General features: G+C 44.9%; 1 protein-coding gene across 2 annotated transcripts in view; it reads right to left on the bottom strand.

Moving 5' to 3' along the window:
• The window catches only part of CDH11 (cadherin 11), a 79,337-nt gene that overhangs the window by 22,728 nt on the left and 44,248 nt on the right, over nucleotides 1-12,361 (bottom strand). Inside the window, exons 6-7 of one of the 2 annotated variants that reach the window (XM_006096456.3) lie at nucleotides 10,240-10,427; nucleotides 4,095-4,348 (exon numbers count right to left, since the gene is read on the bottom strand). In XM_006096456.3, the coding sequence (XP_006096518.1) occupies nucleotides 4,095-4,348; nucleotides 10,240-10,427 (442 nt within the window). Of the gene's footprint in view, nucleotides 1-4,094; nucleotides 4,351-10,239; nucleotides 10,428-12,361 lie in introns of those variants that run through there. The other variant, XM_023760321.1, reaches the window with a different exon arrangement.

The raw sequence follows: 12,361 nt of genomic DNA, 5'->3' as shown, positions 1-12,361 counted from the left end.
GGTTTATCTTCAATTTACAAATGACGGGGTTCGCCAATGGTTTATTTTCTAGTTTCTGGGGGAGCCACTGTTAGAACCTGGATCTTCCGATCCCAGATCCTGTTCTTGGCACCCACAGGAGCTCACCGCTGGTATCATGTGACTGCACAACTCCCTGTGGGAATGGAATGATCAGTGTCCTTCCCCAGCGAAGAAACGGTAGACATCACACATCTCGTAGATGTCAATAGAGGATTAGCAACTGAGCCCTCAGCAGAGAGCCCTACTGAAAAGGAGGCAAAAATAATAGAAGACGTTTTGTCTCACCACCAGGAAATTTACTGTCTAGTTAACATGATAAGACACACTCGTAGGAAGAAATGGAAGGATTCCAAGCATCATTCCATACAAGTGAATTGGTTTTGTAAAATCCTAGGTGTAAGTTCATGCTCCAGAACATATAAGCTGAGTGATATGGAAAAGGCACTTGAGTTCTTTGAATCTCAGCTTATTATCTTTTTAACTGGAATATGAACAGTACCTAACTTTGGGTTGGTTTTGAGAACTACATGACGTGATAGATGTTTAAAATATCCAACTTAGCGCCTGGGCAGGGTTCTGAGACTAGTGAAGACACCAGGTGTGGGGCTGTTGGAGGCGGGAGAGATTCCTGCCAAGGAAGCTAAGAGGAGAGAATATTTCAGGAAGACAGTTGTAAACAAAGGTGTGTCTAATGCTACAGAGTCTGAGAAAAAGAAGATATGCAAAATGTTCATGTGGCTGAGAGTTTGGGAGGCACAATAAGGCCTTACCTATAATTCCAAGACACAAATTCCTTTACAGGTGAAGATAAGCTATTAGCAAAGTAGGTGGTAAGGATAGGAGACCCAGTGAATAAAAGGAGACCCAAGTGGGTGAAGGGGGGTGGTTCAAGGGGGTTGGTGCACTGAGCATCTTTGGATAATTATAGACATGGAAATTGCCTGATTGCATGAAACAGCTACCATTGAAAACATGACCCCAATACCCAATTGCTGAAGTGGGTCCTGGGAGACAATGAGGTGCAGAGGGGATCAGCAGTTGCTCCACGTGTTTTTACGTCATCACTCTTCTAAAAAGTCGCTAATGCACCTCGATATTCCTGACCAAAGTGAAGCTATTTATAATTCACACCATGAACAGTGTAGAGTAGTTGAAAGGTGTTACAATGACCCTCAGTCATAATGTAATGCATCTCCCTGCACAGGGAGAACTCAGTACGCAAACCTTGTCGGGAAATCTTGTCATTAGTGGTGGCTGGGCTAGAGTGAAAAGCTCAGAGTGGACTCAGGGTAGATGTGGACTAACATACAGGCTTTGAAGAATTCACATCATCCTTCTGAGCATCAGTATTTCCATCAATGGATCCTAAAGCAGCGAATGCCTCAAAAGGTGCCTATTAACTTTAACTTAGTACACAGGTTGGGACCAAGAAGATGCTCAATACAGGGAAATTCTCTTCCTTTCTCACAAGGAACAAGGTTCAAGGATTGAAAGGCAGTGGAGCCCTGGCTGGGGGCTCAGTTGGTTGGAGCATTGTCCCATGCACCAAAAGGTTGTGGGTTTGATTTCTAGTTGGAAGGCAACCAATGTTGATCTCTCACATCAGTGTTTCTCTCTTTCCCTCTCTCTTCCTCTCTCTCTGAAATCAGTAAGAACATATCCTCGGCTGAGGATTGAAAAAAACAAGGCAATGGCAGTATTAACATTTGGAACACCCTTCTGCTCGCTCAGCATTTTCTTTGGTGTAAATAGAAAGATGTCACTGTCCATGACAATATTTTGTCATGCTCAGATCCGTTTACCTTTTCTCTCTAGCCTTGCTGAGGTAGGATTGACAAATAAATACTTGCATATATTTGATGTGTACAACATGGTGTTTTGATAAAAGTATACCTTATGTAATGATTACCAAAATCAGACTAATTAATATATCCATCACCTCACAGAGTTACCATCGTGTGTGTGTATGTGTGTGTGTATGTTTGTGGTAAGAACACTTAAGATCTACTCTCTTAGTAAATTTCAAGTATAAAATATATTATCTAGAGCTCTAGAACTTCTTCATCTTACAACTAGAAGTTGTAACCCATTACTAAGATCTGCACCCCCCTCTTATGTGTAACCTCCTAACCCCTGGCCACCACTGTCCTGTTTGATTTTTAAAAATTTTTTTTTAGATTCTACATATCATGCTATATTTGTCTTTCTGTGTCTGGCTTATTTCACTTAGCATACTTTTCTCCAAACTTATCCACATTATTACAAATGGCAGGACTTCCTTTTTTAAGGCTTAATATTCCATCGTATATATGTACCACATTTTGCTTATCCATTCATTGGTTGATGAGCACTTAGGTGGTTTCCATGTCTTGCTTATTGTGAACACTGCAATGACCACGGGGGTGCAGCTCTCTCTTCAAGACACAGTCATTATGAAAACAGTACAGAAGTCCCTCAAAATGCAAATGGCAGCTGATATTGTCCTGCAGGTGGACCTTATCAACCCTGAACTCGACAGACACATCCTGGCCCTTTGTAAGGGTGCTGTGGACAACATGCATACTGAGGTGTTGCTGTGATGCACCTTGGCGAGTGCTGTGAGGTGGCGGGTCACATCTAAGTGCGGGGGGCGGGAGGGAGGAAATCAGCACCCTGTAAGCAAGTTGCAAAGAAAGGGGGAAAAAGAACCAGGAGGAAGAACATGGAAAGTCTGGAACTAGGAGAGGGCAGTTCCATGTCAGAGAACAGGAAGTAGGCAGGTCTTACGCAGCCAAGAGCCAGGTGGGAAGAAAGAGTGAGACAGACAGGGGAGAGCAGAGATGAGCAGGCCCAGCAAGAGCCTTGGGCCAAGTAAGAGAGTTGAGATTATTTTGGGGGACTACGGGGCATTGGGACAATGTGATCATCGATCATGTTGTTGTTGGACTGGGTATGAGGTGATGTTGGCTATGTTGTAAACCAATGGCTCCGGCTCTGGGATTGATGAGAGAAAGGTTGGGGGAGACTGAAGGCAGAGACACCATGAGGAGGGTGGGGGAAGGAATTCAGGTGAGCAGGGAATCCAGGACGGCTGCGGAGAGGGTAACGTTTGCTAGAATCCAGGCCAGGACAGTTTTCAGACAACTATGAGTTTCTGTCCAATAAACATCTTCAATCTGTGACTCAGTCTCCTTCTCAACCACTTCCTCATCAGCCTCATCCCTCATTAACTCATGTCACTGATGGGGGAGGCAGGATCCTAAACCACAATTCTCTATCTTGCTTTTCCAAGTCACAAAAAACAATGTGCACAACACACAAGCACCCTAAACCTGTCCGTCACTCTGTTACCTCTCAGCAGCAGCTAGACCAGGGGTCCTCAAACTTTTTAAACAGGGGGCCAGTTCACTGTCCCTCAGACCGCTGGAGGGCCAGACTATAGTTTAAAAAAAAAACTATGAACAAATTCCTATGCACACTGCACATATCTTACTTTCAAGTCACAAAAAACAATGTGCACAACACACAAGCACCCTAAACCTGTCCGGCACTCTGTTACCTCTCAGCAGCAGCTAGACAGACAGAGCGCGCTCGCCTGGCCTCCTGTTCACTGGCCATGCCTCCTGGGCACGTCACTCTGCCTCACAGAGCCCAGTCCCCCTTCCATGTACGGATAACAATTCCTATAATAGGGAGGGGAGGGGGTAAATTACATCACATGCCTGCATACCCAGTGGACTGACCGGAGCATAGGAAGGTGTTCAATAAGTTATAATTACTCTACTTATTTTATAATTAGTATTTATACTTCCCCTCAGTTCCCCTGGGCACACAGGCCCAGCTGAGGCTTATGTCGCTGGAAATCTGCTCCAGAGAGAAATGATGTAGCTTACACAAACCCATGCACAAAGCGAGCAGCAGGGGCAAAGTAGACGTCCATCTTCTAACTCTTAATCTCGGTTACATGGCATTGGACCTGAGTGGACTGGACCCTTTTGTAATGGAAGGTGTGGTTTCGGTCTCTGCAGAGCTTTGCTAAAGCCTCTGGCCTCTAAACTTCCCCATCCAGGCTTTTACGCTACATCCGTCTGTACCTTATCGGGCTGTTGGCAGCATCAGGGTCTTTGGCATGGACTCTCCCAACCACGGTGCCAGCGGCTGCGTTTTCTTGGACTTCGTGGATGTAACTTGGGGCCAAGAACATGGGGGGCTCATCAGCATCTTCCACGGCGATCTTGATTGTCACCGTGTCCTTGAAAGGCCCGTTGCTGATGAATTTGGGGTCGATGTGCACGTTGGCTGCCTCCACCTTCAGGCTGTATGCTCTCTTGGTTTCGAAATCTACGGGCTGACGAGAAGGAAGAGGAGATTGGCAACTGGTTCCTTGAAAGAATAATGAAAGCGAGAGGCCTGCTTATGTTACAGGGCAGTGTGTGCAGTTCCTCAAAGTGAGAAAATCAGTGTCTATTCAATATCCAATTACCTGAGCCATTTGGTCAGAAAATCAGAGCTAAACCCTGGAATACGCTTAATGGGCAATTCTAGGAGCACAACAGACACAGAAGGGGCCCGTGACCTCAAATGTACCTCATTCGATACAGCAACACGAAGGCTGCTCAAAGCCCCCAAAAGGCACCCATGATGAGAAGGAACAACAACACTACAGAAATAAATGATATATAGACTGTTCTGTAAAGTACTGAAAATCTTGGCAATAAAAATACCCACTGGCCCTGCTGGTTTGGTTCAATGGTTGAGCATCAACCTATGAACCAGGAAGTCTTGGTTCAATTCCCAGTCAGGGCACATGCCTGGGTTTTGGGTCTGATCCCCGGTAGGAGGAGTGCAGGAGGCAGCAGATCAATGATTCTTTCTCATCATTGATGTTTCTATCTCTCTCTCCCTCTTCCTTTCTCTCTGTAATCAATAAAAATATTTTTTTTAAAAAGGAATACCCCAGTGTGATGTTGATTTTTAACATATCAGTCATGCTTCTTAACCTCTCTTTTCAGAGACTGTGCTGGAACTCGCTAGTCAGACAGTTTGTTTTGATTGTGCTCATTTGTAGGAAACCTTCTATTTTTAGCAAGTCATAGGCAAATAAGAATAATGCTTCCTTGATATAGGAATGTATATATGTAAGAATATCCATTTGAAGAAAAACAACTATAAACAACATAGATGTTACAAAGATATGAAAAATAATTAGGAAGTAGCATTGGAATGGCTGCAGTTACTGGGAAATGGATGGAAAACACCCTCATTCCGAACAAGAGGCGGTACAGTGAATCGATGGGCAGAGGGTGAAAAGTAAAACTGCAGCAGAGAACGGAGCCCTCCTGCCTAGGAAACAGGGGCTTCTAACTAGCATTGTGGATGATGCTAAGCTACCAAATGTTTGCAAAGACTTGGGTCGTTTAAGGCAAACAGCTGCCTGCCACGCTGTTGCCTCCTTTGAATGGGCGGGCAACCATAGGGTTGTCACTCTACAACCGCCAAAGGAAGATGGTCCACGTCCAGGAAGGTTAAACACATTCCACACCCTGGACACTTTCCATCATCTTCCCACCCTCCTGCTCCCCACTCGGGGACACTACCTCTTCCTGGAGCAAGACCTGCCCCAGCTGCTCAGCCCTTCTGGAGCTTTATCCTTCGCTGGGTTACTAAGCCGCAGAACAGGATGATATTTCTAGGCTGAGGGTATGAGATTGCTGATGTTTCTCCAAAAATCTCTGAATTATTAGATTTAAAAAAAAAATATTGGAGCCCTAACTGGTTTGGTTCAGTAGAGCATTGGCCTGTGGACTGAAAGGTCCCAGGTTCGATTCCGGTCAAGGGCATGTACCTTGGTTGCGGGCACATCCCCAGTAAGAGGTGTGCAGGAGGCAGCTGATCGATGTTTCTAACTCTCTATCCCTCTCCCTTCCTCTCTGTAAAAATTCAATAAAATATATAAAAAAATATATATATATATTGGAAGATGATAGTTCTGAGACCTGGTAGGTAGAACATTTCTCATCTCAGGTAGCTGGGTGCTCCCTAGAGCCAAACCTTTTGATTTAGGTCTAGGCACCTGCCCAGAGCATGCTCCCAATGGCAAGCCCTGTGGGCATTAAGGCTGGTGCCATTATGCTGCAGTTGGATCAATGCTTTTTGGACCCCAAGCAAAATGGCCCAAATCTCTGCACACATTGGTCTGGAATGCCCTTTCCTACATTGGTGAGGTCTGACTAAATTTTCTGGTGGTCTGCCCAACCTCATGGCCTTGGAAAGTCCTCCTAAGCCCCCAGACAGATCAAGGTGGTCCATTAGTTGCCCTTGCAACCCCTCACCTCCCACCCCTGGAAGGTGGGGAGGGGCTCCACTGGGTCTTGTGGATCTTTGCTCATCTTTGCGTCCCCAATGCCCAGGAATGACTGTGCCAAGTGACTGTATGCACCCGTCATTGTGACTAAGTGGGGAGCAGGGCAGATGAGTACCATTTTAATATTTACCTAAAATATGTCCCCTGCCTCCTTCCAAAAGAGATTTAAGGTCGCTTCCCATGTGCACATTTATATCCATGTTATGAGCAGTTGAAATAAAGCTAAATGAGGCAACACTCTATTTGAGCCATAAAAATCTTACTACCCCCTCGTTTACTATCCCACCTCTGAAAAGTCTCTCTGGGGGATGAATTCAGGAGAATATAACAATATTCAAAAAGGTGTTATATTTGTTAGATAGAGTATAGGGTTATGTCTAATCAGGAGAAAGGTACCCACAAAACATCAAATCCCACTGGGAGAGTTTATCAAGGAAAAAACAGCCCATCTGTAGGATGGGATGTCATGTAGTCATTAGAAATGATTATGGGTGGTATATAACAACATGTAAAATGTTTCCTATGTGACATTAAGTTAACAAATCTGATGACCCTATGATTGCAGATGTGTGAAATGTTATATGCATGTGGGCAAGGAATACTTAGACATCAAAATGGCTTTACTAAAGTGGGGAATATTTAAAATGTTTTCTAATGCTGCTCTCACGCTGTTTTACACTGAGTTTATTTGATTGAAAGTAAATAACTTAGAAACAGTGCCAGGGTATCTCTTTAATAAATAGGAGCCTCACTGGGTCAAGGGTGTTGCATGAACAGATTGGATTTTGTCTGGGAAGTGGACTGAGCCAGTGATAAGTTTCACCTTCATTTTGCATTGGTTCTTCCTTAGTCTACCACACAGAGGCTGTGTGAATAGCCCGAGGCAGTTCTCTCCTCTGCACCACTGTAACCTGAGGCTGTTGCTTCCTAAGCTCTTCAACAAATGAATGGCTCTGCCTCCTAAATATCTCTTGAATTCTTCATCTTCCCTTCCTCTGCCTTCTCCAGTTCTTTATAATTTCTCCCTTGAGTTCCAACAACTGTTTTGCAATGGTCCCACTGTATCCATCTCTAAACCCTGGAGACTGAACTTATTCAAGTTTCCTAAACCTGTCCTGTTTCCATCCATACCGGATTCCAAGGAGTTCTTCACGAGCTCTTTTTCTGCCCTTCCTCTCCTGATCTTTCTGGTAAATTCCTACTCACCCATGGAGACTCCGCTCAAGATTGGCCCCTGTAAGAAGTCCTTATGTCCCTGTTCATAGATCTGATCACACAGTTGGTTCTCAACTGGGGAGTGATTTTGTGCTAACTACCCCCAGGATTCATCAGGCACTGTCTACAACTATTTATTATTATCCTGACTGGTGGGGTGGGGTGTGCTTACTGGCACCCAGTGAGGAGAGGCAGGGATGCTGCTAAACATCCTACAATGCACAGAACAGCCCCTGCAAGAAGAATGATCTGTCCGGAAATATTGTTAGTGCTGAGGCTGAGAAAATTCGCTCTGTTGTAATTGTCATTTTACTTCTCTGTCCTGTTAAAGTGTGACCTCTCTGTGGCCAGGACTCTCACTCTTCAACCTCAGATGTCTAGCCTTCCTCAAAGGGCCTGCCCGACAAATAATAACTCAATAATTCTTGCTAAAAAATGGATAAATAAATCAAGAAATGAGCAAAAAAACTATATTAAAGAATATTCTTAAAAGACAAAAAATATCCCCATTATCTCTCCATACCCTTTTATATTATTAAATCATATATAATGACTTCCACAAGGACCCATCCTTTTACTCTGTTAAATTCACCTCTCGATTTTTTTTCTAGTGGACATTTGGAACTTGTGCTATAAGTTTAAGGAATGAAACGACATCTTACTCTGTTTTAAACCTACACAGCAGTGCTTTATAGACTATTATCCTTTTGCTTGGAATAAACACACTGCACTGGGGGGAAATGTGCAAATTAATCTTATGCGGAGAGCTCATTTGCCATGTGCGAGTTCCACGGGGTGATTTTAATGCTTCTGGATTTTGGAGACACAGTGTGTGTTTATGCCCTAAATACACTGAAAACAGGTGACAACCTTAGCATAACCAACTACCCAATTACTTTGAACAGCAAAGGATGCGAGGCAGAAATCGCTGATGTCAATGCTCATATGTCAGTGTCAAGCAAGAGGGATAGTAATATTAATTAACGCGCTAAGTTGACAGCTCTATGCTGCACGCAGTTCACACAGAGATTCATCCGGAGGAGAAGCCCAAGGGAGTGATTACCCCAGGCCCTGCGGACACACCTGTCACTGTCACTAATGTCCACGTTTCCAAGTATCCAAAGCTCACCCCGATTCCATATGCGTTTACAACAGAGTCGCCCCTATCTTCTCTTTGTTCTGTGACCCATCATATTTCTCCCAAACCCAACAGTGCCTTCAAATGCTATGACAAGTCAGCCCCCTGGAGGACATCTCTCCTGCCCGCCCCCTTACTGAAAAATCCCCCCCCCAGGAATTTCCTCCACTCCACCCTCGATTTCTCCCCAGCTACCAGCTTCTTTATTGATTCTTCAAATTATATTTTTAGCAGTGTTACAGTCCAATCTCTTCCATCACACTGAGAAGCTTAATATTCATGCTAGAAAACCAGGTTGAAAATGAATGCTTGATTAAAACCAAGGTAACCCCATCATCCAATTCAGACTGAATGCTCCCCACACTTTGATGATGGAGAGGGGTTGATTTCTCAAGTGGTAAATCAGAGGGAAGACCATTTTAGAATAGACTGTAACAGTTTCTTCACTTTTATAAGCCCTCGTGGGCCAGCTGTTGCTAAAATGTCTTGAGAGCGAAGTTGTTCAAGAATACTCTAGGTTTGAATCCCGTGCCTGTGAATTCCTAGCTGTGTGACTAGGACAGCGTCAAGTTGTGTAGTCTGTCTGAGCCCCAGTCTCCTCATAATTAAATGGAGGTCTCTTTGTCCATAGGAATCATATGATCTACCTTTTTAATGAGTTTTGTGAAAGGTAAACAAGAGAGTGTTTGGAAGAGGCTTGGGCTTTCTCTGGCCAATATTGAGTATTGAGAAAATGTTAGATCTTACAAACAAAGCAAGGAAAAGAACAATAAACTCCCTACTGTCTTGAATTAATCGGAAGGACACATGTTAGGGACAGTTTAGCATGGGGGAAGGACCATTATTGTTGTTTCTTGGGTTCAATTAAAAAAAAATGTTTTTCATTGATTTTTAGAGAGAGAGGAAGAGAGAGGGATAAAGAGATAGAAATATCAATGAGAGAGAAACTCCATCAATCAGCTGCCTCCTGCATGCCCCTTACTGTGTATTGAGCCTGCAACCCGGGCATGTGCGCTGACCGGGAATCGAACCGTCACCTCCTGGTTCATGGGTGGACGCTCAACCACTGAGCCACACCGACTGGGCTCTTGGGTTCAATTTTGAGAGAAAATGACAGCAGTGCAATGGAACTTGGGCGTTTGAGCTAGGGAAAGTCCTGAGCAGCCCATATGAACAGACTCCCTGGGCCAAGCCACAGGGGGAACTTCATACATGCTCAGCGCTGCTTCTCCCAAATGTAGGTGTGTCTAGCTGTCTTTCCTTCCGGAGCAAAACTGTGCCCAGAGCTAACTAGCAATCTCAGGTAGGTGCCCCAGTCTCCCTTGCTGCTCCCCGAGTCCGCCCCCCCTCTGGAATACAGTCCTGCTATTTCCCCAGAGCTCAGAGCTCAGCTGTAAAAGCAGGTCAGCTCCAGATGCCCCTGTTTGCATTTCTTTAAACCCTCAACTCCCCGTGTCTTGCCAGGTTGCCTTGGCAGAGCAGGCCATACCACTGATATGTCTGGTTCCTCATCCTAACTCACCTTTTTCAGCTTCACCACGCCCTCCTGTGTGTCATAGTCCGTTGTGATTTCAAACAGTTCCATACCGTCTCCATCAACAATATTGTATGCAACTAAGCCGTTTTCACCAATGTCGGGGTCTTTAGCCTTCACTCTCCCGACTTCCTCCCCGGGGACCGCTGCTTCTGACACAGACATCTGGTATACGCCTAAAAGAAGAAAACATCTACTCTTATTTTCCCTTTTACTTATTAGCTGTAGGACTTTAGATTCCATTGAACCCCAATACATTTCTCAAAGGTTTTGAAATTGAACTTCCTATTGATTGAAAACATGAAAAGAAGCAAATGGATGGAAGAGCCCGCATGGCCTGTGTGTGTCAAAGAAATGGGTTCTACAAAGAACGATGAAACAATCCCGGGGTCAGAGGAGATGGAGTGGGGTCCCCTGCCCCACACGAGGAAGGAAAGAATGCTCAGTTACATTTCCCATCAGCAAGCGCTGGAGGGCCATGGCATCCTTGAACATTCAATCAGCCAAGACTTCTTTTCATTCCTTTCAAGGTCATGACCCTTCTAACTCAGTATCTGACTTTCCTCTTACTTCACTCCCTTCACCATTTGTTCAAACACTAACTTACCTGCAAACATTTCCCACAGCGTGACCCTGCCATATATATTCATTTATTATTTATTGGCAACTTATTATGTGCCAGTCACTGTCCCAGCCCCTGCATACTCAGTTGTCAATGAAATCACCGAGATTGCTCCCTTAAGGAGGCAACTACCCTGCAGGGAAACACGAAATGTGTACACACGTTGATGTCAGTGCTGGGAAGAAGGGAAATGTGATAGGTTACGGGGAGGAGCGTACTGAGACAGTGAGGTGTGGACTGTAACTGTGTGATAGCAGGTTATGAATATGTGTGTATGTGGGTGCATGAGTGTGGGTATATGTATGCATTAGATGTGTGTCTGTGTGTGGCACTGTGTGCACTTGCATTAAGTATGTGTGGTGAGAAGGAGAAAGCGAGAGAGAGAGAGAGAGAGAGAGAGAGAGAGAGAGAGAGAGAGATTTTGAATGGGGTGGACAGGGAAGACACCCCTTAAAGAAGGCACCTGAATACCCCTGGAGGACCTGAGAAAGACAAACCATGTGACTGCTTCCTACTACTTTGTGCTACAAAGACAAAACAGTGACACACACAGGGAACAGCAAATGGCAAAGAGCCTGAGGTGGGAACGTGCTGGGTACAGAGCAGCAAGAAGAGGGGTGGCTGGTGCCTTCTATGAAGAGAAAAGGGGTGTAGGTTCAGTGGGGCCCAGCGATGTAAAGGGCTTTGTAGGAGGGGTCCTGAACGTTTTGTTCAGACATAGTGGGAAGTCACTGGCAGGCTTCCCATAGGCAAGGGAAACCTGAGGTAGCTTGACTGGCACTTCCACATTCTGCAATTATCCTGTATGACATTATACGGAAGTCACTCCCCAGCTGAATGGTTTGGGGCAAGTTACTTAACCTCTTTAAGTTATCGTTTCCCCTCGTGCAGATTTCTTCCTGTTCCAGAACTCTGTCTATATGTATGTGTATCATTTGGCTTTGAATACTTCCCATTTGAACCAATATTCAACTTAATCCCACCATGTCCTTCACACTGAAGGACGCGTGGAAAGTGGGAGTCCGTCAACCAGCTATGAGTTGATTTTCTCCAAATCTCATTTGCATTCATGGCTATGAAGCCGGTGACTGCATAGAAATGATGTATCTTGTCTACGTGATGGTAGGAGGGCCAGGGCCTGAATGGCTGCCTGCTAATAATCCTGCTTGGCCTTTTCCTTCCAGACACCAGACAGTTTTATGGTGTGGATAACGGAGTGTGCAGCTGGTAGAGTGCTACATGAGCCTTAAACTTTTGGGGGATGCTGAACCTCGTGCCTGATCAGGCAAAGTAGTCTTTCTCCAGCTCTTCCGGGTCTTTAGGACAAAGGGTGTTGCCTGTAATTCTCTATCTAGTGTCTTTCTGACCTAGATTGTTGTCTTTGGAGTCCTTTGAGTGACCATAGTGCCTTCACGGGGCCATATTTGGTTGTCTTCCTTCTTCCCTCATTTGGAATGTCACCTCTCTGGCGATCAACTCATAGGCCCT

This window comes from Myotis lucifugus, unplaced genomic scaffold (assembly GCF_000147115.1).
Source record: "Myotis lucifugus unplaced genomic scaffold, Myoluc2.0 scaffold_179, whole genome shotgun sequence".
NCBI lineage: Eukaryota > Metazoa > Chordata > Mammalia > Chiroptera > Vespertilionidae > Myotis > Myotis lucifugus.
This window is presented reverse-complemented; position numbering and strand designations above follow the sequence as displayed.